This window comes from Narcine bancroftii, chromosome 9, assembly GCF_036971445.1.
Source record: "Narcine bancroftii isolate sNarBan1 chromosome 9, sNarBan1.hap1, whole genome shotgun sequence".
In the NCBI taxonomy this organism is placed as follows: Eukaryota; Metazoa; Chordata; class Chondrichthyes; order Torpediniformes; family Narcinidae; genus Narcine; species Narcine bancroftii.
Genome location: NC_091477.1, coordinates 119,962,103 through 119,982,955, shown reverse-complemented (window position 1 = coordinate 119,982,955; position 20,853 = coordinate 119,962,103). Strand labels below are relative to the sequence as shown.

Sequence of the window (20,853 nt, the reverse complement as noted above, 5' to 3'; positions counted from 1 at the left end):
TGAACTCAACATCTATGCTTTAGAGAATCTTGAAAACAGTCCCATCTTGTCATTTTGACCCTTCTCGCCATGGATACAGTTTGAGTCTCTCCAGCATCTCTCTGGAAAAAAAACTTGATTTCTCTCCTCGACTGGTTGAACTTGTTGAGTATGTTGAGCAATCACTTTTTAAAATAATCCTAACACCCACAGTGTAGTAGCTATTTCCACTGTGTCTATGAAATAAACCGAATTGAAAAGCACATTTCTATAATTTATAATTTAAAATATTCACGCCTCATATAGTTACAAAATCAAAGGAAACAAAACTTGGAGTTTTTAAAAAGTAAGACAATAATAATGGAGAATGAACCATCATCAATCGGAACTTGTAAACAACAGTGATCAGCATTAATGCCCCAATTTCTGACCTCACCTGACGCAACGTGAAGGGACCGGTTTGCTTTTAAAAGTCGGCTCTTCCTCCAAAGCCTTGTTATAGATGGGAAATACACCTCCAATGACAATGTCTCCATCCTCATGCAGGACAGGTAAGTGAAACTCTCCGAAAAGTTTACAAGTCGACTCACCTGCTCCCAGGAACGGGAGAGCAATGTAAACCATCCATCGAAACAGGTGATACATTACAGTGTATGGAATGGCACGGCGTTTAATAAACACTGGGGCAAATTTGACGCTTTAAATAGGCCGATAATATCCACACGTGGATCTGTAACAGGTTAATCGATTTGGACCCATCTCTGGAAATCCCAAAGTGATGTCGTCTATTGCTCATCTGTCTAAACTGCAAGAGATGCCTTTGGGGATCTCGTGCCTCAAGCAGTTTTCTCAGCTGGGACATCAAGTCAGGTAATGAATTATGAGAAGACCTATCGATTAAAATAAATATATTGCTTGCTTTACCTGATAAATATTACGGAAGAGAGAACGAGATCTGATCCAACACATTTCCGAAAAACCTTCTCGAACTCAGTGAATAGATTAGTCTGGATACATAGTCCAAACCCCTGGCTTTCTGGTTCTATCCTTCCCCCAAAAATGCAGGACATTCCTGGAAGGCTCAATATTTCTCCCTGAGACCCCGAGAATGGATACATTAGTTCATCTGTCGCAAATGTAAAATTGCGCTATCAGGACTTCAATGAGCGATTGAACTAACTTAGATTGTAGTTAACAGAAAGGCCAACCGGAGGTTACAGGAACATTGAATTGCATTGAACTGTTCATAGTTACCTGCTTTGGGGTTTTTTTTGCATGATATCCATTCATGTCAACTCATACCGCAGATGGTGTAAGAATAAAAATGTAGGAATACAAGAAAAATAAGAGTGCAGAGTATAGTATCACATAGTGTCAAAGCCTTCGACACCGTGAGCAGGAAAGGGCTTTGGCAAATACTAGAGCGCCTCGGATGCCCCCCAAAGTTCCTCAACATGATTATCCAACTGCACGAAAGCCAACAAGGTCGGGTCAGATACAGCAATGAGCTCTCTGAACCCTTCTCCATTAACAATGGCGTGAAGCAAGGCTGCGTTCTCGCACCAACCCTCTTTTCAATCTTCTTCAGCATGATGCTGAACCAAGCCATGAAAGACCTCAACAATGAAGATGCTGTTTCCATCCGGTACCGCACGGATGGCAGTCTCTTCAATCTGAGGCGCCTGCAAGCTCACACCAAGACACAAGAGCAACTTGTCCATGAACTACTCTTTGCAGATGATGCCACTTTAGTTGCCCATTCAGAGCCAGCTCTTCAGCGCTTGACGTCCTGTTTTGCGGAAACTGCCAAAATGTTTGGCCTGGAAGTCAGCCTGAAGAAAACTGAGGTCCTCCATCAGCCAGCTCCCCACCATGACAACCAGCACCCCCCCCCCCCACCATATCTCCATCGGGCACACAAAACTCAAAACGGTCAACCAGTTTACCTATCTCGGCTGCACCATTTCATCGGATGCAAGAATCGACAACGAGATAGACAACAGACTCGCCAAGGCAAAGAGTGCCTTCGGAAGACTACACAAAAGAGTCTGGAAAAACAACCAACTGAAAAACCTCACAAAGATTAGCGTATACAGAGCCGTTGTCATACCCACACTCCTGTTCAGCTCCGAATCATGGGTCCTTTACCGGCATAACCTACAGCTCCTAGAATGCTTCCTCCAGCGTTGTCTCCGTTCCATCCTCAACATTTATTGGAGTGACTTCATCTCCAACATTGAAGTACTCGAGATGGCAGAGGCCGACAGCATCGAATCCACGCTGCTGAAGATCCAACTGCGCTGGGTAGGTCACGTCTCCAGAATGGAGGACCATCGCCTTCCCAAGATCGTGTTATATGGCAAACTCTCCACCGGCCACCGAGATAGAGGTGCAGCAAAGAAGAGGTACAAGGACTGCTTAAAGAAAGCTCTTGGTGCCTGCCACATTCACCATCGCCAGTGGGCTGATATCACCTCAAACCTTGCATCTTGGCGCCTCACAGTTCGGTGGGCAGCAACCTCCTTTGAAGAAGACCGCAGAGCCCACCTCACTGACAAAAGACAAAGGAGGAAAAACCCAACACCCAACCCCAACCAACCAATTTTCCCTTGCAACCGCTGCAACCGTGTCTGCCTGTCCCGCATCGGACTTGTCAGCCACAAACGAGCCAGCAGTTGACGTGGACATTACTCCTCCATAAATCTTCATCCGCGAAGCCAAGCCAAAGAAACAGCTGAACAGTACAAGGGCATTTCAAGGGGTACAGATGTTTTTTAATCTCCTTACTTAGAACATTTTAAACGTTAACTGGGCTGGAGATGTGCATCATTTGCAGTAGTAATTAAATGTTATTTTACCTTGATTTTCTAAAAAAAATTACTGTGGATCCCATAGAAAAAAATTACCTTGTGAAAGGAGGCGATGAAATTGAGGCAGGGAAGTTGTTTCCACTGGCATTGAGACCAAGGCGAAGGGACATCATGTCAAGATTCCATTGATCAAATACAAGATATAGAGGAGGAGGAACTGCTTTTCCAAGAGAATGTGAATCTGTGTAAGTGTCTGCCTCGTTGAATATATTGAAAAAGTGGATCGATATATTTTCAATGAGCCATAGAATTAAGGATTATGGGAACAAGGGAGGTAGGTGGATTTGAGACCATGGCCAGATCAACAATGATCTTGTGAAATGGTGGAGCAGACTCAATGGATCGGTTGTCCTCCTCCTGCTCTTATTTGTTATCATTCGCATGTTGATAATTACTAATAAATGAACAGTAAATGTGTGAAATGTTCATCCTAGGAAGAGGACAAAAGAAGCAGGTTTTGCTTTTGCTCATCGCTTCAATCAAACTTACATGGTAATAGAACAAACGAGACAGTGAATTATAGAGATTCAAAGGTTTCTATAGAACAGAGAGACTTAGGGGTTCATGTGGATCATTCCCTGAAGGCAGTGACATGGGTCAACAGGGTGGTGAAGATCATATTAGGCGTGCTTGCCTTCATTGGACAGGGTACTGCAATTGGGATATTATACTGCAGCTGTACAAGATGTTGGTAAGGTATAAAATGTTTTGCTATAACTTGGATGTCCGATAGTGATTTGGGAATGGATAGATGGCTTGCAGAAGTTCGGAGTTGTATTCCACTTGAGAAGATTACTTATAATTTAAGAGATAAATATCTTACATTTTCTGAAATATGGAGCCCACTGTTAGTATAAAATTTCAAATGACTCTTGACCATTCCATTTCTCTTATAGGTCTCTATAAGTATCAGAAAGTATCTATTGAATCAGTGTAGGTGGAGGCCTGAAATAGGAAATGGGAAATCATTTACTGAGAGGAGTCTATTCCCCCAATTATTCCTAGAAATAGCGAGGAAAAGACAAGCAGGCAGCTTTCAGAATGGAGCAGAAATTAGAGGGTTGTTGTTATGGGAGAATTCAACTTCCCTAATATTGACTGACAGCCTATGACTACAAGAGGAATAGTTGTCATAGAATTTGTCATGTGCGCCCAAGAAAGATTCCTTACAAAGTATGTGGACCAGCCAAATAGAGGAGAGGCCAAACAGGACCTAGAACCGGGTAATGGACCTGGTCTCGTGGCTGACCTCTCAGTGGGGGAGCATTTTGTTAATGATGATCTTAAGATCCTAAACTTTAGCATAACTATAGACAAGGATAAATGCAAACAAAATAGAAAAGTGTTTAATCGTGGTAGGGATAATTATAATAGAATGAGGCAGAATTAGTGACAGCAAACTGGGAACAGGTGTTCACGGGAGAAAGCACCACCATTATGTAGAAAATATTTAGGGACCACTTGAGCTAGGTTCAGGACAGATTTATCCACTGAGTGAAAAGATATTAGGAAGAGGGCATTGTGGTTGACAAAACAGGCGAAGCAGCAAGTTAACAATAATAAGAATAATATTAGATTTAGGAAGCAGGAAACATTAAGGGCTCATGAGAATTATATGGTAGCTAGGAAGGACAAATTAGTCCGAGGGAAGCACAAGAAGACCTTGTAAAGTAGGATTAAGGAGAACCCCAATGCATTCTATGAGTACTTGAATATGAGAAGGATGACAAGAATGAAGGTGGGGCCGCTTAAGGTTGATAGCGGCAACATGTACCTGGAGGCAGACGAGATTGAAAAGGTCATAAATGAATACTTTGCTTCACTATTTACCAGGGAAAAGAACCCTGATCAAGGTGAAATCGGTATAGAACAAGCTTGTACACTGGTTGATGTTAAATCTAAAGAAGAGGAAGTGTTGGATCTTATTAAAAAAAATATTGTGAATGATAAGTCGGAGGGGCCGGACACAATATACCCCAAGGTTCTAAGGGAAAGGAGGGAAGAGATAGGTGGGACTTTGGCTGTATTTGAGTCCTCATTGGCCTCAAGGGTCGTGCTGGAATATTGGACAATGGTAAATGTAGTCCCCTTGTTAAAAAAGGTAACTGGGAAAATCCTGGGAATTACAGACCAGTGAGTCTTATATCAGTTGTGTAAAACCTATTGGAGAGCATTCTGAAGTGTAAGATTTATGACCATTTGGAGAAGTGCTGTCTACTCAGGGATAGTAAGCATGTCTTTGTGATGGGAAAGTCGTGCCTCACGAGCCTAAATTTGAGGAGGTAACAGGAGAAATTGATGAAGGTAGGGAGGTTACATGGATGTTAGTAAAGCATTTGACAAGGTCCCCCATGAGAGACTCATTGAGAAAGTCAAGAAATATTGGATAAATTGCTCTGTGGATTAAAATTGGCTTGTATGTAGAAAGCAGAGAGTAGTAACAGACAGAATGCATTCTGCCTGGATGTCAGTGAATAATGGAGATCTGCAGGTTTCTGTTTTGGGACCCCTGCTCTTTGTAAATTTTATAAATGACCTAGAAAAAGAAGTAGAAAGATGGCTCAGTAAGTTTGGGGGTGATACAAAGATTAAAGGAGTGGTAGATAGCGCTGAAGCTTGCCATATGTCACCAAAGTATGTAGATAGGATGCAGAGCTATGTGGAAAAGTGGAAGATGGAGTCCAATATGGATATGTGTGAAGTTATGCATTTTGGAAGGTCAAACCAGAGACTAAGAACCGGATTAATCATCGGATTCCTAACAGTCTGGATGAACAGAGGGATCGTGGGGTCCAAATCTATACATCTCTCAAAGTTGCCATGTAGTTTGCTAAGAGAGTTAAGAAGGCCGATGGGATGCTGGGCTTCATTAATAGGGGCATTGAGTTTAAGAGTAGAGAGGTCATGTTGCAACTCCACAAATCTCTGGTGAGACCACACTTGTGTTTAATATTGTGTTCAATTCTGATTACCCCCTTATATGAAGGATGTGGAAGTTATGGAGAAGGTGCAGAGGATATTTACCAAGATGTTTTCTCGATTGGAAAATTGGTCTTATGAGGCAAGTTTAACAGATCTGAGACTTTTCCTTTTTGGTCGAAGAAGGATGAGAGCAAACTTAATAATTCTTAAAGGCACAGATAAGGTTTTCACCAGTGGCTTTCTGCCAGGGGATGAATAGCAAGCATCAGAGGACAGCTGTACATAATGACAGGAGGAAGGTTTAGGGCAAACATCAGGGGTACGTTGTTTCACACAGAGAGTTGTGGATGGTTGGCATTCCTTGCCGGGGTGGTGTTGGCGGTTGAACCATTATGGGCATTTAAGAGGCACATGGATAAAAGTAAAATAGAGAGTAATGACATGCAAAAGGTTCCTTAATTTTTGGCAGGAATATATAGGTAGGCACAATGTCGAGGGCAGAAGGGCCTGCACTGTGCGGTTATTTTCTATTTTCTATATTTTATGTTGAATGTCATGAGACAATATTCATTGTTCGTTGTTCATTTCCCGCCAGTGAGGTTCTTACTAACTTGACAGCTATCCGGGTATTGAATACAGAATGTGGGATGCAAGCACCAACTGTAGAAGATGTTGGTAGATCCAGAAGATCACTTGAGATGGAGAACAGGATGGCAAATGGAGATCCCAAAATATATTTGGAAAGAAGCTCGCAAGGGGCAGCTTATTTGTTTCTTGATTGGCGACAGTGCACCGAAGGCAAGATCAGTAGCACCACAGGTCTATATAGGCTTTGTCCATCCATACTCCTTGTCCCTCCATCCTTCAACCTTTTTCTCCATTTCCCTTTCTACCACGTCTCCCTTTCTCCTCCCCCTGCCACCTCCTATATATTGTGGAAAAATATAACAAGAGAAAGGATCAATGTGTTGCAGTTGGAATCTTAATCTGGGGTAGGCTATAAACAGAAGGTGGCAAGGGGAGCCACTTACTTTGTCCACCTGGAGAGTATTGTACAGCAGGAAGACCTCGTGCTACAAGTTGTTCCAACAAAGTGGCAATATGGGTAATCAGGCTGCTTGCATTCTTTCGTCAGGACATTTACAAAAAAATCTTAGATGTCATGTTACAACTGGACAAGGCCATGCGTGCACCTATGGTCACGTAGATGTAGGAATGTTGTGGTGAAGTTGGAAAAGGGTGTAGAAGGAATACTGTGACTGGAGGGCTTGAGTTAAATGAAGAGAATGGCACACAATTGCTGGAGGAGCTCAGCAGATAACACAGCATCTATAGTCAATGTCTCTGGCCTGTGCTCTTTGCCAGAAATGTGCACAACCAGTCAGACACCTGACTGAAATGATGGGTGAGGGGTGATGAGGAGAAAAGAGAAGCGAGGTGGGGGAAGATGTGGAACATAGGCAACAGGTAAGACGTAATAGTTGGGAGGGTAGAAGAGAAAAAAAAAGATGATGTGATAGGGGAGAGGGTACACTGTTAAAACGGATAGCACTCTGATGGGAGAGTAAGAAGAAGAGACTGGACAGGATGAAGATTCCACATTCCTTGGGTGTCAATGTGAATTGTAGAAATTTATGTCATGAGGGGGGCATGGTTATGGTGAGTGCTCAATTTTTTTTCCTCAGGTATTGATTTAAAGGACAGTTAAGTTTTAAACGGGAACCTGAGAACCAGCCTTTTACACATTTTGGTTTGGAACGAGTTCCACAGCATGCAGTAAAGGTGGCAATGTTTATGTCATTTGGACAGGTTCAAGGATTGGAAGGGTTTAGATACGGGCTAAATGCATGCTAATGGAACTAGCTTAGGTAGGAAACTTGGACTGCAAGGAAATATTGGGCGGTCTAATATATAGTATGAACCTTCTACATGTGGAGTAAAAAAAAAATCACGGATCGTTCCTAACTTTGTATTTATCCTCGGACTTTTAAAGGGATATTCATTTAGTCCCGCTGCCTTAAAAATAATGCTTATCTTTCCAATTATCAATCCAATACATTTTGAAATATGATGTTAAATGTCGTTCTCCCGCCATTTCAGGCAATGCATACTTTTCCCAACGTTTGATTGATGTATCCAACTATAACGAAAGAAAGTATACACGTCTCAACAGTGGGAACGAACTAAAATATTTATTCCCGAGCAACAACAGAAATGCATTAAAAATGAATTGATAAGATCCCTCAAATACAATCCTCGATGGCATTAAACTTTATAAAGTAAAACAAAATAACTAATTTTAAAAATCTAAAGTAGGCTTCTTCAACGCTATTGAAAGCTTTTAAGAAGCCACTTTACCCATTAAATGTTTCTTTGTATTTCTCTCCGGCTTGAACAATATGATGTAACATTTCGGGGCAAAAATACAGAAAAGCAAACCAAAACTGGACGCCAAGATAGCGAAGACTTCCACGGCCACGGTGAATTTCCCGGGAGAACTGATATAGGCTGGAAAGAAAGATATCCAGACGGCGCAGAATATGAGCATACTGAATGAGATGTATTTGGCCTCGTTGAAATTATCCGGCAGGTTTCGCGCTAGAAATGCGACCATAACGCTAACCAATGACAGACAGGCAATGTAACCGAGGACACAATAAAATGCAACATCAGATCCTACGTCACATTCCAGGAGGGTCACATCTTTAAATAATTCCATGTTTTTGACAGGAAGGGGCGGTGATTTGATCAGCCAGACGGTGCATATCAAGCACTGTACTAGAGTAAGAAGACAGACAGTCAGACGTTGTTGAACAGGACCAAACCATCTGGTCACGTTGTCGCTGGGGAGCTTTGCCTGAAATGCCAGGACCACAACAATAGTTTTTCCCAAAACACAGGAAAGGCAGAGGACAAAACTGATACCGAACAATGTGTGGCGCAACATGCAAGACCATGCAGTGGGTTCACCAATGAATGCAATTGAACAGAGGAAGCAAAGGGCCAGGGCGACGATAAGGAGGAAGCTGAGTTCCGAATTGTTGGCTTTGACGATCGGAGTGTCTTTGTAACGCATGAAAATACCACCAACAGTTGCAGCGAAGCAAGCTCCAATCATCGCTAGAAAGGTCAGAATGATCCCCATGACCTCGACAAATGAGAGGTAGTCAATTTGCTTTAGAATGCACTGGTCCTGCCGAGCATTGGACCAGAAATCGTCGGGGCATCTACTGCAGTCAATCGAATCTTGAATGAAGAAAATAAATAGTCTTAAATCTGAGGACGCCCGCTAATAACTAAAATTAAGCAGATGCAAGAGGGAGCTGGTATCCGGGGCCAAAAAAAAAGAGCTGGAGAGACTCATGGATGGAATTAGGTAGCCAACCGGTCAGATCGAAAACCTGTTTCAGGCTCGACAGAAGAGGGGGAAGAGGCAGTTCCAAGGAAAGTGGAGCGGTCAGAACTGGCAGCTGGATTGGGGTGGGGTGGGGGGGGGGGTGGTGGGAGCGTTGAAGAACAACGGACTTTGTGTAGAGATTGGATCATCCTGAATAAAAGGAAGGAAATAGAGATTTGTACAATGCACATATGTCCACAGGCCACGCAGCATTCACTCGAATGAAAGGGTAATCTATGTTTCGGGTCCGATCCCTCCATCAAAAATATGAAAAAGACAGGTCTAAAGATGAAAGCTTTGGACAGGACAGGAGAAAAAAAATGGGAGAAGGAGGGGAATCGTGGAAGCCCCTGCTGATGGTACTGCACAAAGGAGGGTCGGTGGTCTGTTGGATAGAGTGGGGATGGATACAACTTATACAAACCTGTGGTGTTACTGATTTCCCCCTCGGCGCACGGGAGGCAATCAAAGCAACAAATGGGCTGCCCCCTGCGAGATGCTTTTCTTGTACCAGGTGAACAGCTGTTGGAACAAACTGCCCGAGGGACCTAGTGGAAAAGAACGAGGCGTCAATGTCGCATTTTTCAAAGAAATGTCATAGGACATTTTCATAACTTACTTGCTCTGACGTGCACCTTGATATGCAGAGCTTTCCACGAAAGTACAAGTGCAAATCAGCCGTGATCATAATTTTTAGCAATATCTCTTTCTTGAGTAATCAGGCGTCTCCCTGGTTATTGTCCGGACAAACCTCTGCGTTTTATGTTGGTGAATAATAACATCTAAGACTCCTGCTCATGGTTGCAATTCGACATCTGCTAATGTCTGCTTCGTTTTTGGGAAATATATATGGTCACCGATTTCTCTTTGTTCATTTCGCTGCACCCTACAAACGCGATGGAGTTTCCTTGTGGTACTTACAACATAACAACCTCCCTTTTAGGTCCACGATGTCGCCTGTACCTCACACCATCCATCCAATCATTGCACATTCGCGTGGCTGCTGAGAAACGTCTAAACTTTACCTCGTTGCTATTCCCATTCCCTACAACTGCCACGAATCAATCTCCTCTCCGGTAATCCCCTGCACTCCCAGTCCGAAATGAAAGCCCACGTTTATTTCGCTGCAAAAAGTAGAACGTGCAGTCATGGTGATATCTATCATGAGATCGAGTCCGTTCCGGAGGATAATCAGGGAGAATATTTCCTCACACAGAAAGAGTAATTCAAACCTTGATTTCTCTCCCTCACAATTGTGGGAAATGGAGGAAAAATTAAGGCTTTAAAATATTGGGACTCGTATTTCATTATCAAAGGACACGGGACGAATTCAAGGAAATAGCGTCTATTTTACAGAGCGTAGAACACTACAGCACAGTACAGGACCTTCGTCCCTCAATGTTGTGCCGACCTACATATTCCTAAAAAATGGAACCCTTAAAGGCCTCGTAACCCTTTACATTTCTTTCGTCCATGTGCCTGATTAAGAGTCTCTTAAATGCTCCAAATGGTTCAGCTTCCATCACCACTCCTGGCAATGCATTCCAGGCAACTTCAAATGTCTGTTTAAAAACTCACCCCTGATGCCTCCCTAAACTTTCCTCCATCCATTTTGTACTGATGTCTTCTGGTGTGTGGTACTCCCGCCCTGGGGGAAAAAAGGCGCTGGTTGTCCATCTTATTTATGCCTTTCAGATTCATGTTGGCTTTCGACATTATCCAATTGGATAGAGCAGGCGCCAGGAGAATTACTTATAAATTCCCGTACATCCCGAACTTACTGTGTTCCTACCTTCCAGAAAGTAAGTGGACATTTACGTCAACTAAAATCTTCAAAACTGTCTTGTTAAAAAGAGTGAAGTTATTACTAATTACCTCGCTGCCACCGCCGCTCCAAACAATCGATCCGTCATTTATCGTGACCTGTCTTTCTGGGGATGCCGATTCGTCATAACGTCCAACGATCAAAACAACCGCTTCCCCCTCACCATTTAGCTGCCAGTTGACAATGTCGTAAGTCGCCATGGAGTCCTCGTTTTCGTTGAACCGTACCCTCTCCCCGACTTTAGTTGTGAAATCTATCGATTGCAGGTAATGCAAAACCTTCAGTAAAGAGACACGGAGAAATAAAAATGTCAGACCTAACCCAGAGCAGCATTTTAAATCAGACTGTGGATGAATTATTGTAAGAGCTGGACAGTCACCTACCTGCCACGGCTGGAAATGTGTAGTGTTGGCGCAAGATCGATTGGCAAACGGACCTCTGCCGCTTTCACAAGTGAACATATTGTGAAGCGCATGGGCTATGGCGTAAGTCGCCTCATAGACTTTGTTGGTCACCCTCAGCTGAGATGCATCCGTGTAGGTGTTGGACACAGTTTGTAGACTCTCCCTTCCTGTGCATTGAGGAGCCTGAGAGGTCGACGTTGCGCTCCCTGTGATGAGCTCCGTCCTTTTAAGGCGACAGCCGAACGTTTCTTCCCAAAATGCTTCCACTAAAAGGTTACCAGGATAGTCGGATGGATGGAGACGGGTTAAAAAGTCCTCGAACCCTGGGATATTCACTTGACGCACGGCAACACCGATGGCCCCTGTAATAAACTGCTTGTTCTCTTCGGGTGGTAGAAGCGCAGTGGCGATCCACGCCTCACTGCCCACCCACTGGATGCCAGATATATTTTGCCTGGCAATTTCCTTCAATAAGATGGCCATGTCGTTCGGATCGATAAAAGCGACGACTATTTTCGTGGAGGATGTCCGTATGATTTGGATAACGTGAAGTAATCTTTCTCTCGAATGTGTCCTGTGGAAAGACTCGGAGAAGGCAATGCAAACTCCAAGCTGTTGAACCGCCTCTGTGAACGCCTGCATCCCAAAGTTACCGTAATCGTTGTCGCTTCGAACTGTCCCAATCCAGGTCCATCCAAACGTCTTGATCAGCTGCGCCAACGCCTTGGCTTGGAAGTAATCATTTGGAATCGTTCTGAAGAAGGAAGGAAAGTCCCTCTTATTGTTGAGGCATGTGCACGTGGCCGTATAGCTCACCTGGTAAAGCAACCACAATAGAAAATGGAATCAGAATGATTGGGGGACATAGAACGGAAACAAGACCCTTCTGCCCAATATCCATGCCGGCCAAAACATTTATCCAGACTAGACCCATTTTCCTGGCTTTGCCCCCACCTCTCCAAGTCTTTCCTATCTACGAACCCGTCGAAATGCTATATAAACAGTTTAAATATACCCACCTCTCTCAGTCTGTTGAGTAGGTGGGCAGAGGAAAAATGATGGTGCTCCCGGAGCTGTTGTGGTGGCAGCGCTGTCGCTGGTGCGGATCGGCAGAGAGCGATGAGCGGAGTCACACCCGCCCAGCCCGTCTGCTGTGATCACTGCACAGGCTTTAAACCGCCTATAAATGGATCCGACGGTGGTTTTATTTGAAATCCCGCGACTGCAGCGTCTGCGACCAAGATGGCAGCGCCCATGATAGGCAACAGCCACGAAGTGTTGCAGATTCCAAGGAAGTAGAGGATAGGCACAGGGCACTAGAAAACGGTGTGACCATTCTGAGAAGGAGAAGCCGAGGAGACGCCCCACGGGGTCGGTGACCACGGCGGCGGACCAATGAGGAATTCTAAGGCTGAAGAATCCACAAGCTGTTGGTGACTCAATGAGAGATATCTATGCAGGCGGCGGGCTGCTGGCCACTGTGGCCCTGGGATTCAGACCGTGCGACGTAGTGCTGGAGACTGGCTCCAAACTGGCTGCCAAGGTACCCGATATTGGAAGTGGTATGAGAGAGGGTGCCAAGGGCGCTGAAATGTTACTGATCGTGTCAGAGTTTGAAATCTGGAGCTCGGGCTGTTAATGGTCTGGACTCAACTCTGAGTGGCAGCTGGGGCTGTGGGAGCGCTGGAAGCGAGTCCGTGGACTTTGAGGGGACTTTCATTTTCTTCTCTTTCTTTGGATGTAAGCGACGCTTCAGGAAATTTCTGCCGATGGCGAATCTGCCTGCCTTATGGCAGACGAAAACAAATGTCGGTAATATTGCATCGTCTTTATTATATGACAATAAATGGAACGTTGAATCTTGCATATTGGTTTATTTGATGGAATGTAATGTTGAGAAATGTGAGGGGACGCAATTTTGGAAATCTAATATGGGTGGGACATTTATAGTGAATGCAAAGGATCTGCAGAGTGTTTTACAGCTCAGGCACCTGGAACCTTGAAAGTCGTGTCAGAGCTACATCGCGTAGTCAAAAAGACTTTAGCCACACTGGCCGTTATCAGACTGTAATGTGTATAGAAGTTGGGAGCACATGGCACAATTGTAAAATAGTTTGCTGAGGCCCTCTTTGGATTATTGTGTTCAGCCTTGGTTAACTCGCTACAAGACAAAGGTTATCAGCTGGAGAAGTTTCAGAAAAGGTTTACGAAGACGTTTCCAGATGTTAGGAGAGATTGAGTAGGCTGGGGTTTTATTTGTGGAGCATAGGAAGACGAGGAGCAATCTGGTTGTGGTACATACAATCATGGGAGTGTTTAAGTGAACGCACAAATAAATTTGCCCAGAGTAAGGAAATTTATAAACGGAGGACAAAGCTATAATTTGAGGAGATGGCGCTGGAGGATGGGGGTGAAGGGTGGGAGATTTCAGAAGGTCGAGAGTATATGGAACGGGCTGCTGGCTGAAGTAGTTGAGGCAGGTATTATGCAACGTTTAAAAATATGATGGATAGCATAAAGGAACCAAGGTTGAGATTAACAAAGGCGCTGAAACGTGATGAGGGCTTGGGGATCTTATTAGCAGGAAGTAACAAGGGCGCAAGGCTCGATGGACCGAATAGCCTAAATCATCTCCTCTGTTTATGGTCTTATGGAGTTGTCACCAGTGCAGTAAAAATGGGGCTGGACTCTAGAATAATCCAGATGCCTCTCGAACCCGTCAGTTGTCCATGCCGATTGTTTTGGGCTGGATTCCAACATATACAGTTTCTTATGTCTCTTGCCACCATATTTCTTGAAAACGGAATGCTGCGTGTCATTTAACTGCAACGAGAAAGGCTTTAACAAAAAAAAAAGACTCTACCAGAAAATCACATTTGATTAAGATGTCTTACCATGGGGACTTTGAAGGGAGCTATTGAAGCTGCGACCGCCAGGGACAGCGAAGACCCTGATGCCGCCACCATGGCTGGGACTAATGAAGTCGGGGGACAGGACTGTTGAGGGAATGTCGCCTCTTGTCCGTTTATCAGTTCGAAAGCCGCTTTCACTGAGAAACGAGGTACACTGCACGAATCATAAATCCTGTAGCCCAGTGTGATATTTGGAAGGAGGGCCGGGCTCCTGTTTATCTCTTCAATCGCAAACACCATTGCTTGAACGAAGCGGAACATCCGAAAACTGAAGCTGGAATACAAAAAAATACTTTCAGATTAGGACTAATCCATGACGATTATTTTTCTGAACATTCTTTTATTTCAGCAAAAGCCCCCGACTGAATGTCATTGAGGAAGATTTTGAATCAAAAGATTTGGTGAAAGGGTCGAGGTGGAACGGCAGTGGTGGAGAAGAGGCTGGAGAAGACGCTGAGGTCTTTACGCAAGGCTTTGGGAAAGGCAATTTATGCCAACCATTGAAGTGTGTATGTATATGGGTCCATTGGACGAGGTCAAGTTGGAAACTTGGCCGGCATGGACCAGTTGGGCGGAAGGGCCCGTTTCCATGCAGTAAGAAAATGCTATCATTGCTCGTTCCATTTGACCCCAGTTGTGGGCAAGTATTCTCGAAATGATCTTTCTCACACCAAAGGTGACATTTTACCCAAGGAGTTCGAGTACAATTTTTGAAGAATTTCGAATTCTGTGGGGAGTGCACACACCTAATATTGGAAAAAGAAATGGCCTGGTTTGTGCCGCGTTGAGACGAACTCGAGCTGGTCTTCATTGCCAACCTCATTTTCCCGTCTAATGATCCTGCGCAGATGCTACCATTTCGCGTGTAGTCCCTGACGACGATTTGCAAGACTGCCATTGACAAAGGAAACGCACAGCAGTTCCCAATTCTCCCCATTGTAACAGTAAATTCTCGGACAGAGATCAATGTGGGTATGAGCGACATGGACAGCAGAGCAGCGAGAAAGGAGAACAACACACTTGGGTACTCGTGTTTCAGAAGTGTGGCAAAAGTACAAAAAGAAGGACTTGGGTCTAACTGTTGACTAAGTCGCCTGTCTGTTCCAACACCATTTGCCCGCGTTTGACCACATCTCGCTTAATCTTTCGTTTTCATATACTTATTTGAAGTGCTTTCAATCCCATAGTTATAGCTTCTTTAGCACCTCCTCTAGCAGCTCGTTCCATTTACCCACGTGTGAGAATGTCTGGGATCAGGTCTCCTTTAAATCCTCCCTTTCTCATCTCAGAAGAAGAGAAAGACAAATTATTTCTAGTAATAGAATTAATACAAGTACAGGTTAACATGATATTTAGCAACTTCGCCCCAAAGACAAGAGCGTTCAGTATTTGTTGAAAGAGAGATAGTAATCAGTTAAGTGGAAGTCTCTTCACCATTGTTGGTGAAGGGACAATACGAATTAGTTTGAAGATTGGCGTTCCCGGCGTTTTTTTTTTGTTTTTATTTGTGTTTTACAGTAACTCATTGTTCCTTTTTTCCCCCGGTTATTTCTTGCATTTGTATGCAAAGTATTTATTCATTCGCCTTCCCTCACTGTTACAAAATGCAGAACTGGCTTGTGAGATATGTGGCCTTTATGTTTACGGATTCCCGGGATGCTGAAGTAATACTACGCATGTTCCTTCATTTAGTAGGATTCAAAACATATTTCTCAAATCTGGATTTATATAAAATAAAAAAATACTGTATTGTTACAGCTGCTTCTTTTGGACTACACGAAAATAGTAAAAAAGACTCGGGACTGGGACGGTATGACTGAAATTATTTTCATTTGATGTTTGATTTCCTTTCATAATACAGTGAAGAGTGAGTAATTTCTGTATTTTCCTGGATTAACTGAGAACTATTAAGCTGATCTCTGGTATTGTTTTTGATATTTTTAATTTTGGATATAACCACGTTAGTTATGCCATTTCTACAAATAATACATCTGCAGTTTCGATGAGAGTGTTGTTTGTAAAATAGGTTTAAATGCATTATTATATTATAATCTCTGATAGGGATTATTTCGACTATATATTTTTATTTCCAACCATAAACAGCGTATCTTCCCTTCTCTTATTCATCACAATTGCGAACACAATTATCATCAGGTGTACATATAGTTTGGTAGAATCCATAGGCTACAAGACCTAAAGAGATAAAGCAGAATTCGCACATTTGGGCCATCGATTCTGCTCCGGAAATCGAATCATGGATAATGAACTCTTCCTTTCAAGCCCATTTCCCTATCTTCTTCTCCCCTATCTTCTTTGCCATCTTACTCACAATAACCCAGCAAGCCCCGCTTTAATCCACCCAATGATGGCCGACACAATCATCTGCGGCAGTGATTTCCACAGATTAACCACCCTCTGGATCAAAACATTTCCCCTCAGAGACGAGGGAACGGAGATGATAAGCGACTCATGCCCATCTTGGTGTTAATCTATGACCAGAACTTCAGCGAGGTGCAAGCATTGACTGTTTAAAAGCCATTAAACTGGACGTATCATACTCAATTTCATGCACTCGTCGTATCATACCAACTAATTCAAAAACAGTAATGCGAGAACCCGAACCACGGCATAAAGAGTCTGTGGGGAAAAAAAGCGCAACTTTCAGGTGGAAATCGCTTTATCGGCATTGGGAAGGAGAGGAATTGAAATGACCTTGATGTAGGATTGAAAAAGGTGAACACATCACTCGGTCAATGGAACTCACCTTTCGCACTTTTTAGTTGTTGGTCTGGTTTCAAACGATAGTTCGGATTTCATCGCATGAGAGTGAAGTCCAAAAATTCCGCCAATGTTGATGTCTCGATCTTTGGACAAACTGAACAAAGGAAACGTTTCCCTTCGTTGACATATCAGGTTCTCAGTGATTAAAGTGGGGGCTGTAAGAGCAAATAATAACCCCCAGAGCAAAGCGCGGCACATATTTAATGTCGTTTTGCCTGCATAGCGCCGTGGAGTTTTATATTGTGGATCATGATTGAGCGAGCAAATGTGCTTTCCCTGGTGAAAGAAATAACACACAGAAGGGAGGAGAATAACACTTGAATCTAATTTGTGCGAGACAGACAAAGGAACACAATTAACTGTGTCACGCTGCAAGAAGTTCGCAAATTGGACACACATGAATATGGCCCTGTTCTTCTTTTCTTTGGCTTGGCTTCGCGGACGAAGATTTATGGAGGGGTAATGTCCACATCAGCTGCAGGCTCGTTTGTGGCTGACCAGTCCGATGCGGGACAGGCAGACACGATTGCAGCGGTTGCAAGGGAAAATTGGTTGGTTGGGGTTGGGTGTTGGGTTTTTCCTCCTTTGCCTTTTGTCAGTGAGGTGGGCTCTGCGGTCTTCTTCAAAGGAGGTTGCTGCCCGCCAAACTGTGAGGCGCCAAGATGCACGGTTTGAGGCGAGATCAGCCCACTGGCGGTGGTCAATGTGGCAGGCACCAAGAGATTTCTTTAGGCCCTGTTAATATTTGTGGAAAACAAATACCAGCGAAAGACCAGAATTCATCGTGACGCAAGTAAACCTGGACAACTAGGAATTTACTTCCTGAACATTTTGGGTGTATTTTATGAATTTTGGACTTCTTTGGCTTGGCTTCGCGGACGAAGATTTATGGAGGGGGTAAATGTCAGCTGCAGGCTTTTGGACTGGTGATCAGGAAAATCACATTTGAATTTTCCTATCACGTGCCGTCTTTTAGATATCCCATTTTTTGTGATTTCCTGTCATATTTTAAGTACACTAGTATATTGCCAGAAAGCAAGCTGTTTTGGGTAGTCCAAACTTGCAGGAGATATTCCAATGATGTCTGAGGCCTGGGCTTGTGAAGACAAGATAGATGTATTCATGCAATAAAGAATCTAATATATACAGATTTTGTGCATTAGAACATAGAACACTACAGCACAGCACGGGCCCTTCGGCCCTCCATATTGTACCAACCCATATATTCCTTAAAAAAGTTCTAACCTTCACTACCCAGAAACCCTCTATTTTTCCTCCACCCATGTGCTTGTCTAAGAGTCTTTTAAATATCCCTAATGTTTTAGCCTCCACCACCATTCCAGGTACCCACAACATTCTGTTTTTGAACACGTATCCCTGACGTCGACCCTAAACTTCCCTCTCTTCACTTATTACACATTGATAGAGATTGAACGCACGTTGATGCACATGTTCCACAGGCAATACATAGTGAGTGTACGTAATAATAGCATTTATTGACTTCAGGTAATTTCAATACTGGAGAAATGTCTTGTCAATGCGATACATTCTGCTACACTTTTGGCACCTTCACGCGCAAAGAATCAGCCTGACTGAACTTATTAAGAAAGCCTATGAGCTCTACCCCGGTTGTAAAATTGGTGACCAATTGGTGACCTGGCTCTTCTCATTTGCTGTGCAAAATTTGTTGTCAACCTGAGAGCTTGGCTCAGAGGCACGTTATGCGATTAAACCTGCAAAATTTAATAAAAGTTAATTGAACGTTTCTCCAATTTCCCAAGTAATGCAGCAAATCTGAAATGATCATTGAATTCCCCTTGAATTTGTCTTTCATAATTTCCTTTTGAAACTTTTAAAAAAATATTGTGCAGTGCAACCTGTCTGTTACTAAATCTTTGTTTTCCCAGGCCTGAAATAAATAGCACGAGGGGACATATCTTGAATGAGGTTAGGTTTAAGTACATGGGGAATGTAAGGGGTGTGTATTTCCCACAGAGGGTAATGAGTGAATAGAACACTCTTCCGGCATTTGTGGTTGAGCCATATACATTAGAATCGTTGAAGAGATTATTAGATACATACATGGAATTCAGAAAAACGGAGGGTTATTCTGCATGTCTATAAGATCAGTCGTTGATAGAGTAGGTTATTAGTTCGACACAACACTGTGCACCTTGGGGCTTGCACTGTGCTGTATATTTCTCTGTTCTATGTTCAGTCTCCTCTTTCATAATCACAAAATGCTCCAACACATTTGTGATCTTCATATTATGCTCCCTATCACCATCCTTGATGTCTTCCTGTGCTAAATATCAATAAAAACAACTCATGTAGAGGTAATCCCGTAACTGGACACATTTTTCCTCTCCTCTCCTTTCTGCCTTCCATAGAGACCGCTCCCTCCATAACCCCCTTGTCTACTCTTCCCTCTCCACCAATCGTCCTCTTGACATCTACCCATCAATGTGACCAAAGATGCACCACTTGTATCCACACCTCCTCGTCACCACCAGTCGGGGTTCTGAACACTTCTTCCAAGTAAAGAAATATTTCACTTTTAATTTTGCAGGGGTTATCTACTGTGTTGTGGTCTCCTCTACATCGGATAGACTGAGCATAGATTGGGAGATGGCTAAGTTAAGCATATTGGCTCTGTTCAACTCAATAGCGCGGATCTCTCAGTGGCCACTCATTTCAGGACCCCGTCCCATTCCCTTGCTGTTAAGTCTGTCCATGGTCTCAAGCACTATCAGACTGAGAGCACCATAAAATTGGAAGAACAACACTTCATCTTCCTCCTGGGCAACCACCTACCGGATGACATTAACATAGACTTCTCTGGCCTTCATTAACCACCTCCCACTTCTTCGACCTTTCCCCAGCTCCGTCAGTCTCTCTTTCCTTTTCCATCTGTGTCTCTTCACAGAGAAAATCAAATCTCATTTTTCGTCTTATCAAAGCCAATTAACACATTTTGTTGGAGTGGTCTCCTCCCCAACCAGCTTTGTCTTTATTCTGATCATTCCTGTTCTCGATATATTATTTGCTTATCCCTTGAAGAAGGGATCAGGCCCGAAACAACTGTAATATATTTTTACTTCCTATGGACACTGCGAGGCCAGCTGAGTTCCTGTAGCATTTACGTGTTTTCCAAAAATCAGAGCGTCTGGACGTTCATGTTGCACTTCATTAATAGGAGGATTGAGCTCAAGAGTTAGACATCGTGTTTCCAGTCCACGAGTGTCAAGTGAGACCACACTTATAGTACTGCATTTTGTACTAGTCACTTAATTATAGGAAGGACATGAAAGCTATGTAGAGAGTGTAGAGAAAAATTACTAGGATGTTTCCTGGATTGGATAATAAGTTAGGACGCCATGTTAAAACTGCAATAGATCCAGTAAATCAATCAAGCAATATAATGGACGATGTTATGCACTTAAAGCGGAAATGAGGAGGAAAAAGATCAAGCGATAACTTTTGAAGATCAGATGAAGGAGAAACATTCAAGGTTCCATGAATATATTGTGGAAAAGGATACTTAGTGAAAGAGATGTCCCCTCAAAGATCCCCCATATTTATTAAGTGGGAAAAGATTTTAAGAGAAATGATCATTGTGTGGCATTTGGAATGTTAATCTGGGCTAGCCTATACACAGCAAGTTACAAGGGGAGCCACTTCCTTTGTCCATTTGGAGAGTTTATAACGGGGAGACCTCGTGGTACAAATTGTTCCGAGGCAGGTGGAAGATTAGAAGAGAGAA

At 43.3% G+C, this 20,853-nt stretch overlaps 1 protein-coding gene across 1 annotated transcript; it reads right to left on the bottom strand.

Moving 5' to 3' along the window:
- Positions 1 to 8,030: 8,030 nt before the first annotated feature.
- Positions 8,031 to 12,653, bottom strand: LOC138743615 (extracellular calcium-sensing receptor-like). The gene is made up of 6 exons (XM_069899137.1): positions 12,575 to 12,653; positions 12,417 to 12,493; positions 11,377 to 12,213; positions 11,044 to 11,271; positions 9,593 to 9,716; positions 8,031 to 9,017 (listed from the first exon to the last, which is right to left on the bottom strand). The coding sequence occupies exons 1-6, from the start codon at positions 12,651 to 12,653 to the stop codon at positions 8,113 to 8,115; spliced, it is 2,250 nt and encodes a 749-aa protein (XP_069755238.1). The 3' UTR covers positions 8,031 to 8,112.
- Positions 12,654 to 20,853: the final 8,200 nt, after the last annotated feature.

Excerpts from the sequence above, each read along its gene's own strand:
- LOC138743615 (XM_069899137.1), bottom strand. The coding sequence starts at position 12,653 with ATGGGCGCTGCCATCTTGGTCGCAGACGCTGCAGTCGCGGGATTTCAA. Across the intron at positions 11,272-11,376 it reads CACATTTCCAGCCGTGGCAG|GTTTTGCATTACCTGCAATC; the intron begins GTAGGTGACTGT and ends TCTTTACTGAAG. Across the intron at positions 9,717-11,043 it reads GGAGCGGCGGTGGCAGCGAG|GTCCCTCGGGCAGTTTGTTC; the intron begins GTAATTAGTAAT and ends CTTTTCCACTAG.